We start from the raw sequence: 21,895 nt of genomic DNA, 5'->3' as shown, positions 1-21,895 counted from the left end.
GAGAGCAGCTGAGCAGCCTCCACAGATGTAGTAAAGCTTTCGGTTAGTCTTCTAGCACCAAGGGCCAGAATCCACACCACACAAAGAAGGAATGTCTTGTCCTTCTCAAACGCTCCCACACAGGCTTCAAGGGACACTCTGTTTGGCTGGGGGTTCCTGAGCAAGCATTTCTACTTTCTGGTAGGCCTCACTACCTCTTGTGAATGTCAGACAATCTCATCTCAGCCTTCATACCCCTGGGGACTCTAAACTTCCCAGCCTCTTCTCCAGTGACAGCCCTTGGCTCTGACACTATCAGGTCCATCTGTCATACGACATTCACCTGCTCTGGGAGATCCCAAAACGCATGGCGACACACTGCCTCCCCATCTCTCTGATCAGTGCTCCACCCATGCAGGTTGTCCCCATGCCAAGTGAAATGCCAGCTCTGTGAGCACACTTCCTGGGCCCACCCCCCATTTACACAGTGCTCGGTTTGCATTCCAATTATTGTTTAAGATTTCTTACGGGCTGTGACTTACAGAGCTGCTTCCACATCCTCCCCTACCTGCGGGTGCCTGGAGGCCTGCGGCACCGCCCAGTGTGTTTCTGTTTCCTGTACAGTGCTGTGCGCCCTATAAATACACCCCTGGGGCAGTGTGCAGAGAAGAGAGCTTCGTGGGAACCTCGAGAGTGCCAAGAAGCATGCAAAAAGGAGGCCTGGGCTCCAGGAAGTCCACTGCTCTCCTCTGAAGACCTGCAATAAAAAAATACTCCCAGGGAGGCTCAGCTCCACTCCCAGTGAGGGAGACTGAGGCCTGAGTCTGGCTGTGAGACAGGAAGGGCCCAGGAGAGGAGGTCACCCACACAGGAGACTGGGCTGCAGGCTGGCAGGGTCTGCCTCCTGAAGGGTGTAGCAAGCCAAAAATGACCTTGGGAACTAGGCAGACAGGCTCCCAACCTAACTCTTCCCCTGAGGCTTTAGGTGAGGGTATTCTCTCTGAACCTCATGCCTTATAGGCAGTGCTGGAAGACTGGCTACACTGCTGTGAAGAGGTTAAAGCACATCACTCATACTGAGCTCCAGCTGGCCACACGGGCCTCAACCTAACTCCTAAGTCAGCTAGATCCAGAGGCGGGGAAACACAGCGTAGGGTTTAAATACTCGCACCTCTATCAACTTGGACCTTTGGTCTGTGATGCTCCATGGCTGAGGGCTTTCTGGAACAGCTGTCAACCTGCAGATGTGTTGAGGACGTCGTCCCAAGGGCTTACCTCAAATGCTTCTTGGTCCTCAGCTTCCATCTGCCTCCCACTTCTCTAGGAACACTTCCTGCCCTGGCTCTCCACAGGACTGAGCCAGTTGATACCCACAGGCCACCGACAAAGCATGGCTACTACAAGGACTCGAGAAGATGGTGGGAAAAAGCAGAAGAGGAACTTTGGACCCTGGAAGGTTGAGAGGGTTGTGAGGAAAGGCACCACTTAGCCAGTATAGTTCCAGATCTGTTTTTCAAGGGTATCCTTTATTAAAAGGCATTATTATCATTATTGATTAGGAACCTCACATCATGTGCCTCAGTGCACTCACCTCCCTGTCTTCCATATCCACCCTCCCCCATGACCTCCCCACACACATACAAAAAGAAAAGAAACAAGTCCATTTTGTGTTGTCCATACATTCACTGAGTGTTGTAGGAAGAGGCTGCTTGTTCGTTTCTCAGCTGCCCAGACCCGAAATAATCACAGAGAAACTGTATTAATGAAATCACTGCTTGGCCTGTTAGCTCTAACTTCTTGTTGGCTAGCTCTTACATATTAATTTAACCCATTTCTATTAATCTGTGCATCACCATGTGACTGTGGTTTACCAGTAAGGTTCCATCCGGAGTCAGCCTCTGGCCGGGCTACATGGCTTCTCTGACTCTGCCTTCTTTCTTCCAGCATTCAGTTTAGTTCCCCCCTCGCCTAGCTCTGCTCTACCCTATCACAGGCCCCAAACATTAACCAATAAAAGCAATACATATATAGAAGGACTTCCTACATCAGAGTGTGATCAAATTCCTTGAGGCTAGCCCAAAGGAGGATGAGTCTTCCTCTACTACATCCACACCCAAAGCCATCAATTGAGGAGAGCCCATGCATTGACCAGAGCGGGGCGGAGTTAGCTCTCCCACGCTTACCCCACCACCTGCACTGTAGTGCTATGGGCCAGCATGGGGCAGGGCCAGCTCTCCTGTGCCCAGGGACACTAACTTGGCTTCAGGTGACGGCCCTGATCATAGACATCCGCTTGGACTTTGGTGGTGGTGACACAGGCCACAGACATCAGTCCCGCCCTTGGTCATATCAAGACCATTGACCCACTCATATCCTTCAGTGGCTGCACAGACCATGAGCCTTGACATAGCCTCAGATGGTTACACATGCCACTCACAGCAGCATGGCTTTCTGAGGCAGCAAAGCCTGATAACATTACCAAGGCTTGGGCAGAGGCACAGGTGGCATATATCCTCATGGATCTCAGGCTTCATCGTGGCCTGCGGCAGCAGCATGGACCACTGTCACCAACCTGGCCTCTGGTGTCATCATGGAACCATGGCAAATCCTTCAAGGAGACCTAATCCAGAACACGAACCTTCCCCCATCTCAGGCCTCCGTTGTTGCCCAGAGCTGTAGATGAGTGAGATAAAATGGTCCCAGACTAGCTGCGAATGGAGTTTAATAAAGGGTTTTTTTATTTAGGGGTAGACTCACAGATCTATAGTCCTCTGCATGAGCAGGAAACAAGAACCGAATCCAGCAGGAGAGAGGGAGAGGGAGAGGAAGAAAGAGAAAGCACGTTTCTAGTACCCAAGGCCACACCCAAACTGGACCAACCAACCAAAGACCATTGGCTGAAGGGGTTCCCCCAGCACAGAGCCAGGGGGATCCCCAGGCCAGGCAGCAGGTTCAGGGGCTGAGTCTATGCAGCATAAGCTCCAGGCTGGTGTGCATCATCCTGCCGACCCTCCTGGGGCAATGGCAGCATGCAGACCTCAGCCCTCTCCATCACCTGCCACCGCCATCACGTCTCCAGTTCTGCCTCTCTCCCTAATGCACACTCTCCATTACATATCTGTTCATTGTGGTAGCGCCCACTTGGGTGGCTTCTGCCTGCCTTGGGCAGTTGGATTAAGGCAAGGGTATCAGTTAAGATGACCCTGTCAAAGGTAGACCAGACAGTCAAGATTACAAACCTAAGACACCCTTTGGAAGGATGTGCATTCACAAGGGAAGAGAGCTTTGGCCCTAAGGCCCAAGCTCTCAGGCTTCTTGTAGTTCAGGTCCCTATCTCTTCAAGTTTAATTAGACAGAAGTTTCTGTCCCACCCAGTCCTGTAGCCATTCAGTCCCAAAGAAACACACAGAGGCTTATATTAACTATAAACCATTTGATCTATTAGCTCAGGCTTATTATTAAGTAGCTCTTACAACTTAAATTAACCCATAATTCTTGTCCATGTCTAGCCACATGGCTTGGTAACTTTTCTCAGTAAGGCATTCTCATCTTGTGTCCTCTGCTTCTGGATGATGACTGCATCTCTGCCTTTCCTCTTCCTACAATTCTTTGGTTGTCCCATCTATACTTTCTGCCTGACTACTGGCCAATCAGCATTTTATTAAACTAATACGAGTGACAAATCTTTACAGTGTACATTGTCCCACAAGTTTCTCAGAATTCTCCAGACTTCTAGATGTAGTCCCTTGGTGTCTTCTCATGCCCATTTCCCTTTGATCCTTCCCTCCCACTCGGGGCCTTGGGTATCTCTGCTGGCGCCCTTACTTTCAGGCCCCCCTTTCTCACACCCTCTGTAGCTGTCATTGGTGGAACTTGCCCCTTTGGTACATTCTGTATCCTAACCCGCTAATTATCAGCTTTCTTGTTTGCTATGCTCAAGCTTTTCGTGTGTCCTCAATTCATTAAAGAAGCAGAGACTGCCACCAGCCAGGAAGACTGCACTTACCTCTGACAGAAAGCACACATCCTGGAAATCACTGGCATGTGCTCAAATACCAGGCATGCATGGGCAGAAGCTGCAATAAGCTGCTGAGGTCCACTGTATCACTCAGGACAGAGGGACGGTGACCTCAGCATTAACCATCCACACAGGGGAACTAGCACAGCTGTCCTACTTAGCCACCTCCTTCCTCCCTAACACTCGAACTGTGCCCAGGGCTTTGGACTCATGTGTGACCTGGATTGCCCAATGATGACAATCATCTTCTCAGAGTAAGTACCACACCTGGGCTATGAGAACAGAGGGTAAGCCCTCAGCAACAACGTCCCCCGGACACAGTTAACTTCAGAGGCAATGTCAATATTAACACCGCAAGGAATGTCAGAGTCCCCAGCTCGAGATCCCAGCTGTCATGCGGTAACTGGGTTTAAGGTCAAGTCCGTGTCAAGCCTCTTCATCCAAAAGCATGGGTAACAGTGCTCCCTCAAAGGGCTGGAAAGGCTGAGTTAGTGGAGAACACATGGCATGTCACATGGACGTCGTCAGCTGAGGAAGACAGTGACCCCGAGGACAAGCACATGGAATGTGAGCGTGGACTCTTGTGAGCCGGCCAACAACCGGAAGTTATAGGAAATGCCTAATGAACAGGAGGCAGCCTATTTTCCCCAGATCTACCCATTTCTATTCTAACCCTTTTATTCCTAGTCTCAAATTCTGAACCTCTTAATTGATCTACTGGGTTGTTTGTTTCGTTTGTTTTTCAAGACAGGGTTTCTCTGTGTAGCTCTAGCTGTCCTGGAACTTGCTCTATAGACCAAGCTGGCCTTGAACTCAGAGATCTGCCTGCCTGTGTCTCTTAAGTGCTGGGATTTAAAGGCACATGCAACAGTTCAGCCTATTGTTTTGTTGTTCTTTTTTTAAAATTAAAACTCTAAAATTTTTTAAAGATTTATTTACTAATTATGTATAGTGTTCTGTCTGCATGACAGAAGAAGGCACCAGATCTCATTACAGATGGTTGTGAGCTGCCATGTAGGGGCTGGGAATTGAATCCGGCTCCGTGGAGGAGCAGCCAACGCTCTGAACCTCAGAGCCGTCTCTCTGGCCCTGATCTGTTGCTCCTCAGGAAAATGCCGTCGAACTTTTGCTTGGAAGGAGCCGAAGCAGCTCCTGGGTAGCTACCTGGGCTTTCAGGTCGGGAGCGGCGACAAACTAGCGGCCAGTGCAGAGACAGGCAGCTTGGCAGAGGAGCCCTGGTAGGCGCGACAGCGGCACTGTGGGTCTCACAGTGTCCCTCCTCTTCCTCTCCCTGTTGTAAGACAACCTGATGCTACAAATCAACACCAGCAGCAACCCAGGTGACAGGCACTTCCTGCTTCCTGCCAGCTGCAGCTGTCACCTGCAGTGACAGCAGACCCTAAGCAGGGACCGTCTGAGAAGGCACCAGCTCCAGGGAGCCAAGGGTGAGATCCTATAGACTATTATTCCAGGGAAAAGTCTGTGCGCCTAATGGACACCATCCCTCTGCGTTCTTCAAAAGGGCCTTCTAGGGCTAAGGGACAGCGGAGGAGGCTGAAGCCAGTGGCAAAGGGATGACAGGAAGCAACCCTGAGGCCCAGCTGCTCCCAAACACTGTCCCTCCTCAAAGACCAGTGCTATGTGGACAGAGGAAAAGCACTAATTCTGCAGACTGTCTGGTATCCCAACTTCAGAGTGCTCCTACCACCGGGGGCCATCACAGTACAATGGGAGCAGGTAGCTTTGGGGGTACACTTTGCTGGGGCAGGGGAGAGGCAATACACAAGTCAGATTGGTAGTCACATTTATTACTCTGCGCTCTGGTTTCCATATAGTTTTGCAAGACAACCAAGTGTGAATGACAATCGATTTGCTCTCCCCAATGCTGCAGAGGTAAGGTGAACCCCTCACTGGCGATCACAGAGGGCTGACAAAACCGAGATTGGTCTGTAGGCATCAGAGATGACGGGGCAGGTCTCAGTCAGCAGAAGGATCATGGGCTAGAGCATCCTAGAAAACAAGCGATCAGCAGCCGCAGAGTACTTGGGATTAGGTGTGCGGCCGAGATCTGGAACATCTTCTTACTTCTTTCTCCTCTTTGTTGAATACAGTTTCTCCTCCAGTGGGACTGGGACTATGCCGCCGCACTCTTTTACTTCCTGGGTCAGCGGGTGTTTCACAACATTTGGTCTCACCACATCAATGTCTCGAGTCAAGTGATCCAATATGCCGTCCACAGCACTGGTTGGGGCATAAAAATCCACCAGAAAATACCTGCAACAAGACAGAAGCAGGTGAGCTCCTGTATCGGGACTCACATTCCTGCTGCTTTGGTCGGACAGAGCTCACAGCTGAGACACTCCTCACGCGCACTCAAAGGCAGGGGCACACCCGGTCTCCTTTCAGGCTGGATCACACATTGCGTCCTGTGGAAGCAGTCTTAAACCACCTTTACAACAGCAAAGAGGCATTGTGACGTCAGCCAGAGCAGGGAATAATACAATAATTGTGAAGTTATACACTCAGAATTTTCTAACCTATCAACAAGAATGGAATTCTAAATCATCTGATTCTTTTTATGAAAACACTAGGAAGTCTTCTAGTTTTCCAAAGGACTTTACTAGTGACTCCATCCCTAAGAGGAACAGACAGTCAGACATTAGTCAGTCAGCTGTGTCCCACAGGAAGGAGATAGACCTACCCAGACTGCTCTGTAGGAACAAGATCTAACAAGGAACACAGTGCAGATGGCGTAGCCCTTCAGTAAGACAATGGGCATAACATTAATATTCATGTCAGACTGATGCTAAATGCCATTAGAGACAGCTATGGTCAAAACCTTATTAGTACCTGACAGACAATGTCACAAAGGACTGTCCCCAGCCCATCCCTGCTGTCCACACTCACAACTAGCCAGATGTAGTGGTGCACACCTGTAAGACCAACATTTGAGATGGAAAAGGCAGGGGGATTGCTTCAAGTTCAAAGTCAGCAGCTCTTTATAGTGCATTTAGACCAGCTAGGGAGCTCAAGGCCTCCAAAGGGCAAGGGCAGGGTTGAAGTTGCCTGTGCACCGTGTGATTTGGATGGCATGGCTAGGACAGTCGGTGGCTCGGGATAGTCGGCAGAGCGTTCTGAAGATCTGGCAATGTTCTAGCCGCGTGACACATCTTTCTCTCCAGCCATGCCTTCTCCGAACTCTCGAAGTACAATCTTATCTGAGGTTCTGTCCTCAATGTTCCTCTTGCCCAAATTCCACAGGGCTCCGCCCACTTCTCAGCTCTGTCCAAATGTCTTCTTGGAGGCCCTCTAACCACGCCCACAGAGCAGCCTCACCCCACGCCCACACCCACACTGTCTCCCTCACTGCCTTGCTCCTCCTTTGACCAAGCAGCACCACTGCTAGCTCGGGAGAGACCTGTTTACTATCCGTCCGGGTAGGAAGTGCAGTGCAAGGCAGGAAGGTGCTGCATAGGTAAATCAGTCTTGGGGCAGCACACAGATGAATAGAAATGGATTAATTTTACTTAAAAAAAAAGAGTTAGCTAGAAACAAGCCTAAGCTAGGGCTCAGCATTCACAATAATAAGTCTCAAGTCGTGATTTGGGGGCTGGCGGTCCAAGAAAGCCTGCTACAAGCAAATATCTAGCCTGATACTCCTCTCTCAACCGCCTTAAATAAATAAGGAAACTGGTATCCAAGTGCCTTAACACAAAGTCTCCTTTTTACCTTCAGAAACTTGCTCTTGCTTTAGCCTTCTTGACTGTTGTCCATGTTCCATGCATTTACTATGTCTTCTAAATTCCCAGAGCAAAGCTTTCTCACTCTAAATAAAGACTATTCTTTGGAGAACCTTTCTGGTATTTAGACTGACCATGGGTAAGAAATTTTCAGTTATTTAGATGTCTATTCTCTCCAGTCTGACTTACAGTTCCAACAGCTCAATCAAAACATCAACAAGCACATTTTCAAGTTCACCTGGAAATACACAACGGTCAAGCAGCTCTGATGAAGAATAAAGCTCAACAGCAAACACCACCTATTTCAAGACTGAAGAAGCAACGGTGATCCAGACAGCATGAACAGACAGACCACAGAGACGAGCATGACAGAGACACGGCAGGGGAGGAGAGTATTCCCAGCAGTGGTGACCGGCTCAGTTCCTGATGCTTCAAAAGTACGCTTTGCTGCACACATGTGTGCCAGACAGGACAATTACTTCAAGAATGGGACAGACTGAAATCAAACTATTGAATTTCTAGAAAAAAAAGTAAAAGAAAAGCCTTGGTGACCTTGGGATTAAGCCAAGATTAATCAGGCAACACAAAAAAAGTACAATTTATAATTTAAAAAAAAAAAAACAATAAAACAGACCATCGAAATTAAAAACAATTCTCAAAGTAAAAAGACAAGCTGCAGACAGGATTTGTTAGTCATATCTCAGATCATATACCTGAATCTAGCAAAGAACTCTCAAAAATTTAATTTAAAATATAAACAAAGTAAGTTAAAACAAAAACAAACTAAACCTCAATTTAAGAATAGCTATAGGGGGGCTGGAGAGATGGCTCAGCAGTTAAGAGCATTGCCTGCTCTTCCAAAGGTCCTGAGTTCAATTCCCAGCAACCACATGGTGGCTCACAACCATCTGTAATGGGGTCTGGTGCCCTCTTCTGGCCTTCAGGCATACACACAGACAGAATATTGTATACATAATAAATATAAAAATAAATATATATAAAAAAGAATAGCTGTAAATGAACAGATCAAAGGAAGACATGATGGAGTCAAGGAAGAACACCATGGTGTTTGAACACTTGGCCACAGCGAGCGGCACTGTGAGGTGTGGCCTTGTTGGAGGAAGTGTTTGCATCACCGTGGAGCCAGGCTTGAGGTCTCACACGCTCAAGCTACTATGACACACAGTCTCCTTCTGTTGTCTGCGGATCAAGGTGTACAACTCTCGGTTCCTTCTCCAGCACCATGTTCCCCGCCATGATGACAGTGGACTAAACCTGACAAACTATAAGCCAGCCCAGCTAAATGCCTTCCTTTCTAAGAGGTGCTGTGATCATGGTGTCTCTTCACAGCCACAGAACACTAAGATACAAACGAGAGCCAGAGAAAATGACTGCACTAGTTACTTTCTGTTGCTGGAAAAACACCACGACCAATGGCAACCTAAGGAAGGGTCTGTTTTGGTTTAAAGCTCCCAAGGGCTAGATGTCCACAATGGCAGAAAGGCACACAGGCACAGTGGCCACAACAGGAGGCCGAGAGAGCACTTCTGAGCTGCACAGAGGAAGCACAGAATGAACTGGAAACAGGGTGTAGCTACAAATCCTCAAAGCCCACTCACAGACAAGGGCTTCCTCCAGCAATGCTGCACTTCCTAAAGGGTCCATACCTCTCCAAACAGCAGTGCCAACAGAAACTCAGTGTTCAAATACAGGCGCCTATAGGGGACATTTCTCATTTAGACTGCCACACCACTAGAATGGCTCCGGGGGGCAGTAACTTGTGTATTTATTCACTAGATAATCACTTGTGATGACTATGGGAACTAAACACCAACCTCCCCACACGTTCCAATGCTTAATTTCATTTATTCGTACTACACACACACACACACACACACACACACACCACAAAAAAAAAAAAAAACCCTCAAGGGTTTCAACCACCCAATTTATGAATTGCTCATTTGTTCAACACTAAATCATGATTACTTACCCTATGCAAGCCAAGAAGCAGAGCCTAAAATGTTAAGTGGAGTGACCTCAAACCATCCCTTCCATGCTAAGCACCAGCTCACTCATTTCATTTGGCTACTTGGCGGCAGGTGGGACGCTTCAATCCAGCACACGCCCCAGCACTTCTTCTTCCCAGTGTCCATTCCTCTCTTACTCAGTATTGATCAAAATGCCCTTCCAAACTACCATGAGCAGCTCTGGCTGCTGTCTGCTAACACCCACCTGAGTGGGCAGCGGAGTCTGGGAGCACGCCCATTCACCCTGAGGAGGCTCCTTTTATTTTACTTTGCATCCCTGCCTCTGTTTGTGCAGAGCCCTGTGACACACCAGCACTAGGGCCTGGCCTATGATGCCTCCCCCCTGTAAGATCTAAGTGCTACCCTTCCTGCACCCCCCACCACCTCGGCTCTACCTACAGTGCTGCCAACAGCAAGCACTGCCCTCTTCTTTCAACCGCCACACATCTGTAGGCAGAATGGTCTAATATTCTAGAGAAAGAATGTTTACAGGCGCCAAGAGTCAACTCAAACCTCTTCCCCTCAATGGTACACTTCGCGGGCCTTCTAATCACTGCTTACCAAACCATCCTTAGCCGCGTACCACCACAGCCTTTAAACATCGCTTTGTGATTAAGAGCAGAAAGAATCCCCGTGGATGGACGGAAGTGCAGAGCGTGGTGTACCAGATCCCTCCTGGTTCAGACCTTGAAAACAAGGGTCTCAATTTCCACAGTACCTCACATCTCTTCAACACCTGAGGAGAGGATGGCGGGCAGGAGAAACCCCACGTACGTCAGGTGAGGAAATGGAAGAAGGAGACTGAGGTTGAGCACTGGTCTGGGTCCAGCATCGTTTTCCAGAGTATGGTTTCCTACACATGGCCTCCTTCCAAGCTCACCATCTAACAGGAAGAAGTACAGACTCAGGAAGCTTCTATTTATACCCTCAGTTCCCCCTGCTGTGTGTGGCCACGGTGAGGACTCAGACAGATCGGGTCTTCTGTAAGTGATAGCCAGGAAAATGTAGCCCAGTGCCTCCAACTGGAGAAACAACAAGCAGAAAGAGAACTGGTCTACCTGGTGCAGTCCCTGGGTAGACCTCATTTCTCACAACCTATTACTGGCACTCTGGAGGCTTCTCAAGGATCAAACAAAGGCTTGGAGGTCTTCAGACTGGGCCAGGGTTTGGCTTCTAAGAGCCCTCACTGCTACCAAACCCTGTGGCCTTTGCCCTTTAATCCACCTCCTCGAGTTTTCCAGTCCTTTGGCAACCAAACCCAAACAAGAGCTCTGGCCAAACTGCAAGTGGGTTTGTGCCTACAACCACAGCGTGTGACTGTCATTTCAGGCTTATCACTCTATGGATCTGTGCCCGGGGCTGATGTGGGCAAAGACTGCTTCTACTCCCCTGGCTCCCCATGATACCATGGAAATTTCCATGAAAAGGAAACACCCAACAGAGGAGGGCTAAGTAGCTCGGAGATGGGCAGATATACTGTATTCACCTCTCCTTGAAAGCTGAACCTCTTCCTTCTCCTCAGAAGCCAAACTGCCTAAAACCTAAGCTACCAGGGCATACTCTACCTGTGTGCCTCAGTATCCCAGTCTATCCGCATGGCTGCTCACACACACAAAAAAGTTGTTGCTTCCAGCCAGTATTCTTTTTCTCTTAATAATTTTTCCTAAGAATTTATCTAAGCAAACTTAGGCGAACGTGTCTTGCAGACAAACCTCAGTCCTTTGGCCAGTTGATATTAAGAAAAAAATCACCAAGGTTTTGTGCCAGAAGAAATTCAGGCTTCTACAACTTCCGCAAGATTCCCACTCCGGACAGGTTGCAGCAATCCACACCTCCCACTACAGCTGTGCCACCTACACGGTGCTGGGGACGGGCAGCTTCTGAGGTGAGGTACTGCCTGCCTCCTGACAGCCTAGGCCTACAACGACATAAGCAAGCCCCATGCAGCTCTGAGAAGAACCTCTCTGGGATCAGCTCCCTACCCCACGGCAGACTCTACAGATGGACACAGAGAAGGGGAGTTGGAGGAGGCTGGAGAAAGGCTCAGAGCCTCGGACAACGCCACAACGGGACAACTATGTATGCTTCTTGTGATCACCAAGGGGTTGGGCTATACTGTCCTGTCTATCTGCTACAACCGCTAATTCTGTAACTTTCTGGGTCCCAAAGCTGTCAGTGGCTTTATGTGTCTTTGAGTCACAAGGCCCAAACAAAACCCTGAAGTCTTAGTATGTGGAATCTCCGTCCAGCTCACTGAAGTCTCAGTATGTGGAGTCTCGCATCTCCGTCCAGCTCACTGAAGGCAGATGGGTTAGAACCATGACCCCTCTGCAACTACCTTGACTGGCCTCAAAGAGGACATTCTAATAAAATAATAGTAATAAAATACTCTAGTTAGTTAGCTTCCATTTTCTGCTTTTATTTTAATCAGTAATTGAACCACTAAGTGGACAAATCATTTTGGAAAACATCAGTGCAATAATCTAAAATCTAATTACACTACACATCTCAGCACTTTTCAGTCCCATTCTGCACACACAGAAGAACACACACAACGCACACCAGGTAGCCAGGAGGTGGGAGTATCCCTCCGGCAGCCTTGAACACAGAGCCCGGCAGTGTGTGGCTATTCCTATGTGTGGTTCTAATCATGGAATCTTCTCATGGACAGAGCTGACATCTGCTCTCCCAAGCATCTCCCTTCTGCACAGAGCTGCACACCAACCCTGCAGAAACGGACTTGAGGAGTTCACTCCTGCTGAGCAGGGAGAGGCAGGGCCAAGACAGATCCAGTCCACTAAAGCACAGCTCACTACAGATGTGATGCTCAAGGCCGGAGAGCAGTGACCTGCTTCGCACAAACTGTCTGGGGGTGACAACGTACGTTGCCCCCCTGTGAATTTAAGTCACCTTAACATCACAAAACTCTCCACAAGGACCAGTGCTCCAGAGATCTGAGAAGATCCTGAGATATGTTTTGGCAGGGCAGGCCAGGCCCAATACTGGGAACAAGGCTCCCAAGCTGGCCCCTTGCACAGCAGTGTTCCCTGAGGAACCTCCAGCTCCTGCCACTCCTCCAGAAACTAAGCCTACCCTTCAGCACTTCAAGGTCAGCAGCTGTCACTGCCTGCTGGGGACGAGCCCCCAGCTCTCCTGCTAGAGGTGCTGGGGAAGAAATGTTTCCTGGAAGTGCTCTTAGCTATAAAGGCTGCATTCTTTCTCATTCCATTTGTCGGAAGCCCACAAAAAGAGCTTGCTCAGACTGGAGTTCTTTGTCACTGTCCCTCTCAGGCACCCTCCCCTTCCCAAAGCAGACAAGACGGTGGAATTTTCCACTGAAGGGCTCACTGGCTCCCAGTGGGTGCAGAGTTGGGGGGGGGGGAGGGCTCTGCAGCCCCAGGGCATCTTGGAACCTGTTGGAAGACAAGAGGCCAACTGTGTGGATGCCGGTTCCTACACTGTCTTGGTTAAAGCTTTCTGATTTCAGACTTCACAGGGGCAACAAATTATTCACTTTCTACAGACAAACCCCATTTCCTTTCCTATCTGTTGGGTCTTGTGCATTTTAAGAAGCAATACTTCCACAAATCTTGGGGAAATGCCACTTAAAAGAAACCTTCAAGGACAGAGCACTCCCGAGCCAAACAAGCTGCAGAGTCCCTACACACAGAAGTGGGGCCAGGACACTGCATGACTTGATGCTGACAGGAAAACATGAACAGAGATGTTAGCTAACAGGAAAACTACAGAGGAGACTCAGCCTCCTCTAGAGAGGGTGCCAGGGCTGTCAGAGTAAGCAAGCTGCAGACACATTTGGGAAACAAGTCAGTAAAATTCCACTGATTCACCACAGGGCCGGCTATGCTGATCATTCTGCTCAGCTGTAAATAGAAGAGTACTCTGTGCACAGCTAAGAGCTTTGCCACGAGCACTGACCAAACTCCTTCCACACCTAAAGAGTCTTATGGACATGAGGCCAGCCCAGCCCCCCCCCCCCCAGCTGTTACATTATAGACTTGGTCAGTCACAGGCCACCCGAGAGACACATAGCTCAGCACCAGAGGTCTTCCTGCTCTAGAAACCACACTCCATCCAGCCCCATCTAGTGGAAAGAGCTTCAGAGGGTGTGCAGCCCGGAGTAGGACTGGCTGCTGTGCCTGCAGCAGGACATGAGCAGCCACACGAGAAAGGGTGGATAGAGCATCTGCTCCCGCAGCTCCCTCTGCAGGGTAAGGCAGCAAGGGTTCCTCTGAAGGGACCTTCTCTACCAGACAGACAGGCCTCAAGGTGAGCACAAGGAGAGGTCATCCAGAGGGCTGCAAGAGAAAGCAACAACTGTTCAAGCCCAGCAGTCCCAGGCTGTACACTAATGGTTTTCAGGCACTCCCCAGTGACAACAGGTGGGAACTGAAGCCAGGGCTTCCATCTGCAAAGCTGACCCAGGAGCCCCAAGTTCCCAGCCTCCCCCACTGGGCCCAAGCAGCAGCGGGACCTTCTCAACTCTGCTCTGTTGCCAAGACCATGACCTGGCGGCCAAATGACTCCAGACATGACTGCCCTCAGGTGTAGAAAGGAGCTGCGGGCTGTATTCCTGCTACCCAGATCCTGGCCGCCTGGCTAGTTTATGCCCCGAAATAACAACACAAAAATTGTATTCATTTAAACACTGCTTGGCCCATTAGCTCTAGTCTGGCTAACTCTCATATCTTGCTTTAACCCATATCTAGTAATCTGTGTAGCACCACAAGGTGGTGGCTTACCGGGAAGATTCTAGTGTACGTCCATCTTGGGCTGGAGCTTCATCGCATCTGTGTGGCAAAGACTCTGTCAGCCCGCCCTGTGGGGCACTACTGCCGTATGGGCACCTCTACTCGTCCTCCCTCGCTGCTTCTACCTAGGTCAGCACACATATGGAGACTTCCAATAGACTGAAAACTCGCGAACACCAGTAACCACAACAAGCCCAAGAATCATCCTGAGAACTGTGGATGCCACTGAAACACGCTGTTATCCCCTAGAACGGATGGTCACAACACCACATGAAACGTGGGTTCCTCAAGGACATGCAGGCCCATTTAATCAGCCAGCTAAACACATACGGATTCATGCACACAGCATGAAAACGTCAATCAGTGCCTTGACCAAACCGCAAGTACAGGTCACAACCTTCAGAGTACTGATGAACCAAACCTTTAAATGCTAAATGTATAATCAACAACCCTATGCTGTTTCTTAACCATTTACAAACATGCACTTTCTGGGACATGTCATGTGTGCAACACTTTCTTGATTATGCACAATGCACACAAGCAATGTGTCAAGTGAAGAAAATGCCTACTACAAGGGGGGCTAGGCTTAATGCCTAGGAAGGCTGGATGAAGTGTCCAGCTGACCTCAGCCTGCTAAGACAGCATTAGAAACCTTTACTCAGGCAGTTCTAAGCCCTCAAACACTCATTTACCAAATGTCACCATGGAGAACAGTCAGAGTATATAAAACTAAAGCCACTGTGGGCCAGCAAGATGGCTCAGGAGGTGGAAGAGCTTGTATGTAATCTTGACCACTTGTATTCATCCCCTAAATCCCACAAGCTGGCAAGAGAAGCAACTTTCAAGAGCTGTCTTCTGACTTCCACTCACGCACTGTGGCATGCATAGGCCTGCCCTGTGTGCGCGCACACACACACAGACCATGTTCACATGACACTGACCAGCACCATGACCACTGAAGGACTCCCCACCATTTGTGTCTGGAAAGACAGACTATGCCAGGTTCCCCACACTGCACTGACGTCACACACCTAGTCTTGGCTTCTACACGAGAATAGCTAATCGTCCCTGGACAGACCACATGCATTCCTTTTAAACAGAAAGCAAAGATACCCACAGTCCTGTGGTAAAGCCACACCAATTTGTGACTAAGTTTTAAAAAAAAGTGAAGAAAGGATGTGTATCCTGCCACGCACAGGCACACACGCCCTTCCACACACGGGCACACACACGCTGTCATGCACACACGCTCCATCCCTCATTGTCATTACAGCTGTGGAAGAGGCCCAGCCACTGTGCGCTGCCTGTTTCCTAGCAACACTCAGGAAACAAGGTGAGGCAAAGATGACGTCTACAGCGCAGGCCTCATCCCAGAAGCTGATTGAATGCTGTGCAACCTGGGGCCGTCGCCCACACCCTGAAACCAGGAATAAAGCAGTTCACCGACCAGCATGCAGCTGCATGTTCTCTCTCCATTCCAAGACAACCGAGTGTGAGACTTGAAGTCAGTGCCCCAGATGACCAGAGAAGCTTGCAGAAGGCACAAAGTTCTGAGAGCCAGAGAGTAGCAGCACCCCGGACAGAACACACGCAGGTAGAAAACCGCACGTTGTCTAGAGTAAGTCGGATCTTTCCACGCTGGTGCAGCGGGCCCTGGCTGGAAGCCAAGGAAGCCTACTTTGCTGTGTGTATCTGCAAGCCGAGGCTTTCTGAAGGCAAGGGTTAAACGTCAAGAAAAAGAAGTCTGAGTTTGAAAACAATCCCCGAGTGGGAGCCTACAAGTCCCTTGCTCTACTCAGAGCTTCTGTTCGGACCTGCCTACTAAAGCCAGTTTAACATCTGTATCCGTGGTGGTTTGAATGGGCAATATTAGGAGGTATGGCCTTGTTGGCGTAGGTGTGGCTTTGTTGGAGGAGGTTGGCTTTGAGGCCTCAGAAGCTTAAGCCAGGCCCAGTGGCTTACACACTGCTGAGCCGCTGATCCAATGGAGAACTCTTAACTCCCTCTCCAGCAGAGCACTCCCACCACCACAATGGGCCTCAGCCAGCCCCAGTTAAATGTTCTCCTTCACAAGAGCAATAAACCCTAACTAAGACAGCATCTACAGTACAGCACTGCTTTCCTACTGATGCCTGAGGGGCAGCTGCACAACAGGGACTGATGGTGGCCTTGTGACAGTTTCTAAGATGACTCAGGATTCTCTCCTAAGCCCGTGAAGCCATTTCACAGAGAAACTTACCCGCCTCTGCTGTGCTGCTGGCCGTGGCTGGAGATCCGGTAAGGAAGTGCGCGCTCACCAAGGCTTTCCAGGTTCCTCACGATGGCTCCTCGGTCCATCAGGGATTCTAGTGTACGTTTCAAAGCAGCAGCTGTCTCTGGCTAGGTTTGTTTGTTTGGTTTTGTTTTTTTAAAGAGAAGAAAGAAAAAGTCACAATCAATATGAAAATGAGAGTGATTAGTTAAGGCCATACTGCAGACTTCTCTGGGTCAAAGCACCTGAAACTGGTTTTCACTAACTTAAATAAAGAAAATGAAGCAAAGGCTTTTATGATACACGATGGCTCGCAAGAACAGAGCTCAGTGCGGCAAAGCTCCATGGGTCTGGGAGACGGGAACTCTCAAGAGCCTCAGCCAGAATGGGGGGTGGGGGGGGCAATCACAGAAATTCCAGGAGATCGGCCTGTTGTCAGGGCACCCGAGTTGTGTACCAACCGCGGCCAAGTGAGAAAGGGGTTGGATCTCACAGGAAAACTGGGGGATCACAACCAAAAGGGCAACATGGAGCACACAGTCTAATGAGTTTAACACAGACACATGGAAGGGGACCAGAGGGAGAAAAGGACAGTGCCATAGACACAGACGTGTGCACATGTGTGCACCTACATGTGCAAATGTGTAAGAGGGTGGAGAACCCAGGGCTCACTGGCTACCCAGGCAAATCAAACTGTGAGCACAGGCTTCCTAAGAAAGCACACCTCAAAAATGAACATGGTAGGTGAGCTCACCCCCCACATGCATACACACACAGGTGAAGACACACACACACGCACATGTGTACACACCAAGTGTATACCCTACCCCATATGGACACCCCATACAAACACAAAGAGATATTCTTTTAAAAAGGGGTTTTATCGCGTCTGTTGCCACCACGAAGGCAGCTTAAGAAAACAGAACACATTCTTTCAGTTTGTGTCAAAGTCAAGGCCGGGCCCTCAGCAATGGACACTCATTTCACTGGGATGTCTAAGGGGGGCTGGGGAGACGGCTCAGTGGCTGAAGGCACTCACTACCCAGCCTGAGGTCAATCTCCAGCACCCGCATGGTACTGGGTGGAAAGAACAATCACGCAAGTTACTCTCTGACCACCAAACGTTTGCACACGGTGGAAAATGAGCCTCCCCCCCCCCCCCCCCTCTCAGATGCAATTTCTTAAAAAAAAAAAAAGAGTAAAGAACAATAAAAGGTTTACGGTTATTAAGGTTGTTCAATATACCTTTTTCATATACCTTACCTGGAAATCAAGCAGAGTCCCAGAGACAGAGCAGAGCCCTCAAACTTTGTTTTTGAAATTAAGTTTTATGGGAACACAGCCAACTCATGCATTTGAAGTATTTATGACTGGTTCTCCTTAAAGCAGATTTGTAGTTACAACAGAGACCAGACGGGGCCCCAACCTGATCGCTTCTATGTAGCCAACCTGGGTTCTACACTGAGAAAGGTGGAGGGAGCCAGCGGGGCCTCAGTCACATATCAGTGTGGAGACGGGTTTCAGGTAGGCTGCTTTCTACTCATGGCAGTAGTCTGTCTATGGCTCCAGTTTCTTCACAACTTACCTACAGCACTGGTAAAATATAAGCCTTCTGTAAAGCAATCCAGCAATGCTTATTAGCATAAAATGTGTACGGTTAAGATCACTAAATAGCTTACTCTAAACAACCTACCATATACACATATGAGAATCTAACATAATTGTCTAAAGACAATTATGACAAAGTTTAGGACATAGGTCACTAAGTGAAATTGGTGCCTATAAATAGCAGATGGGCTCAATGAATTATTTTCACTGACTTTGAACAAGGTGCTTTTTATGAAGCATTAAAACCACGCTACTGATCTTTACTTGCTGGTATGTTTCCCCCATTTGTTCACTCATTCAGTATTGTGTGCGCACGCACGGGCATTGCAAGTCACAGTACCCACCCAGGGGTCAGAAGAAAAACTTTGAGAGCTGGTTCTTTCTTTTCACTGGCCACCTCACCAGCCAATAAAATGTGTTAATAATAAATATACATTTCATAAAAACACACATGCATGTTCTATGTGCACACACAGGAAAAGTAGGAAAAACATCAGACATATGCTAACAAATGAGAGGATCTACATTTGTTTACTTTATCATCATGCTTTATTCACTGATTTGTTTTAGAATAATCAATGGAAAGTTGTTACAGAAACAATTCAAAACCAATGGACACATAATAGTACGTATGTATGGATCAACATATTTCAATAGGTGCATACAACGTGCAGCTCTCAGATCAGACTGTCTTATCCATGCCTAGACACCTGCCATTTCTTTGTGTTGGGAACATGAAACCCACCCCCCTAGCTATTTTGAAATGTTAATTTCTTAGTTACACTCTTTGCTGCAAAACAATGGAGCTTTCCTGTCCTGCTGCAATGTAGGAAGTCCTTCTGAATATGTGTTGCTCTTATTGGTTAACAAGTAAAGCTTCTTTGGCATATGGCGTGGCAGAATATAGTCAAGCTTGAAGAGATATAATGAGAGAGTAGGCAGAGTCAGGGAGATGCCATGTAGCTACCAAAGGAGTAACATGCTGACACCAGTAAGCCACAACCTACTGGCAATACACAGATTAATAGAAATGGGTTAATTTAAGAGCTAGCTAGGAATATGCTTAACTTATTGGCCAAGCAGTGTTGTATTTAATATTGTCTCTGTGTATTCGGGTCTGGATGGCCAGGAAACAAATGAGCAGTCTCCGCTTACAAAATGGCACCCAAACGTTCAGCAATGTACATCCACATAAGACCTAAAAAAGCTTAAGGGGGAGGGGGGGCTTCTGGACTCACAAAAACAGAGCCAAGTGCATCTTCTCGGTACTGCATTTTTCTTCATAGGCTCTGACTGCTGGCGGCAAGCAGAGGCGTGATACCTTTAAGAGAAGGCTTCCTGACTCAGCATGAGCAGCAGGAACTGCACAGCTTCTTTAAGAGAAGGCTTCCTGGTTCCGGCTGCAGCACAAACTCTGGCTCTTCTGTGAGCTCTTGTACTTAAATGGGGCTTGTACGCAGTGTGCTACAAGTTGCTTAATGGCAACATAGACCCGCATGTTGGCCTGGACAAAGCCAAAAAAAAAAAAAAAAAAAAAAAAGCCTTATTCCTAGTCACACTGCTTAGCATTTTAAGAAGTGTTCCGGCTTAGAAAATTATTACAGATATGCAACAAAGACAGATTCAGATGAAAAAGATCTCTAAATGGGTCACAGTGTCGGATAAATGCACATGGGCTTGGGAGAGAGAGAGGAGCAAAGAGTCATAGATTAAAGGAGTAAAGATAATAAAATAAATATTAAAAAGTAACAGTGAAAAAGCCACATAAAGATGGAAAATATACAGAGTCTGGACTATATATACCAATGTGTTTTCTTTAAAAGTTTTGACTGTGAATGAGCTAACTACAGAGAGACATTTCATTGTACAGACTGCTAAGCTAAACCAACATATATATATGGTTTATTGACTTCAAAATTTGAGTCTAAGGATATGTTTCTTTGGAAAAGAGGTTCTGCTTTTGTTTCCACAGAAGACGAGAACCTGTGGATTCCTTCCAGGCTAATGTGGTTTGATGGAACAAGGCCCTCCCAAAGGTCTCTGTGAACACTAAAAATACTGTGCCCAACAAACAGCAGAAAAGTGGGGAGAAAACTACACCCAAATTCCCAAAATGATTGTTTATAAATATTTATTTATATTTTAAAAGGGTTGGTTAAAAAGGATTAATAGTCAAAGTCAATTTCTAAAAAGGGAGTATAGGATATAGAGACAAATACTTTCCATTGGCATGGACTTTGGTCTATTGATACAAATTTAAGGTTAATTTTGTTACACTGTATATATGTATTTCTACTTATTTAAGGTATTATGTTTGTGCAGCTCATTTAAAAACTGTATAATTAAAACTACAGATTAATAGTCATTGATAATAATCAAACTTTTAATTACATCAGTTAGGTTTTATATATATACAGAGATATAGTTCAGGTAGACAGATAAATTCCAACACTTCAAAGACCTACAGAATAAGGTATTTGAAAAGTTTTAAGAATTTAGACTTTTCTTAATAGTGAGACACGTTTGCTTCTGGCAGCAATTACTTCAAAAGGATAATGGGCATTGAAAAGGCTCCTTGGAGTTTGTTAGCCATTTAAGCAAAAAACTGCTCTTGCCTGGACTGTTTAATGGAATGCTGTATGAACTGCACATGCAGGACCCACAGAAAAATGACTGCTGAACTTGCCAAAAGAGGTGAGACAGTCCTTCAGGGTTCCTGCTTCATCAAAGAGTCTACCAGACATTCTGCAGGACACAGAAGAAAGTGACTGACAAACTGCCAATAAAGGCAAAACCGTTTTTCCAAATTTCCTGCTTCATGGAAAAGTCTGCTGAATACTATGGGCCTGTAGGCTGAAGATGGATGCCCCAACAACACAGAAGAACTTTGGGTGACTGTCCAGGCAGCGAAATGTCTGTCATTTCTAGAGTTTTGGAAGCTGCTTACAATGCACTTCTTGTTTACTTAGGTAATATTATATCCTTCTTAGGTCTGTGATGGAGCTGAAGACAAATAGTTATAGTTTCCCTTATTTATGATAAAAGATAGAAATGAAGCTTTAGAAACACAATGATAAAATAGATGATAGAATATTTTAATTTTGCCAGATACAAATAGACTAAATATTGTAACTGTAATTCTTGCTTGATACCTGTTTTGTATATGTAATTTTACTATGTTAAAGTTAAAACCTTCCTTTTTATTTAGACAGAAAAGAGGAGATGATGTGGGAAGTCCTTCTGTATGTGTTGCTCTTACTGGTTAATGAATAAAGTTGTTTTGGCCTATGGCAGGGCAGAATGTAGCCAGGCTGGATGAGATATATAGAGAGTAGGCAGAGTCAAGAGGTGCCATATTGCCACCAAAGGAGTAACATGTCAACACCAGTAAGCCACAGACTAGTGGCAATACACAGATGAATAGAAATAGGTTAATTTAGGAACATGCTTGAGTTATTGGTCAAGCAGTGCTGTAATTAATGTTGTCTCTGTGTGATTAT

The 21,895-nt window shown here is 47.4% G+C and overlaps 1 protein-coding gene across 2 annotated transcripts in view; it reads right to left on the bottom strand.

The window, feature by feature from the left end:
- Window positions 1-5,784: 5,784 nt before the first annotated feature.
- The window catches only part of Mrps6 (mitochondrial ribosomal protein S6), a 55,871-nt gene continuing 39,760 nt past the window's right edge, over window positions 5,785-21,895 (bottom strand). For both annotated transcript variants that reach the window (XM_050164756.1, XM_050164757.1), the window contains exons 2-3: window positions 16,776-16,915; window positions 5,785-6,271 (exon numbers count right to left, since the gene is read on the bottom strand). In XM_050164756.1, the coding sequence (XP_050020713.1) occupies window positions 6,079-6,271; window positions 16,776-16,915 (333 nt within the window). In that variant the 3' untranslated portion in view covers window positions 5,785-6,078. The remainder of the gene's footprint in view (window positions 6,272-16,775; window positions 16,916-21,895) is intronic.

The sequence above is a fragment of the Alexandromys fortis genome, unplaced genomic scaffold (genome assembly GCF_014885135.2).
Source record: "Alexandromys fortis isolate MF-2015 unplaced genomic scaffold, M_Fortis_MF-2015_v1.1 scaffold_162, whole genome shotgun sequence".
NCBI lineage: Eukaryota > Metazoa > Chordata > Mammalia > Rodentia > Cricetidae > Alexandromys > Alexandromys fortis.
Note: the sequence above shows the minus strand (reverse complement) of the source record. Positions and strands in the feature narration are given on the sequence as shown.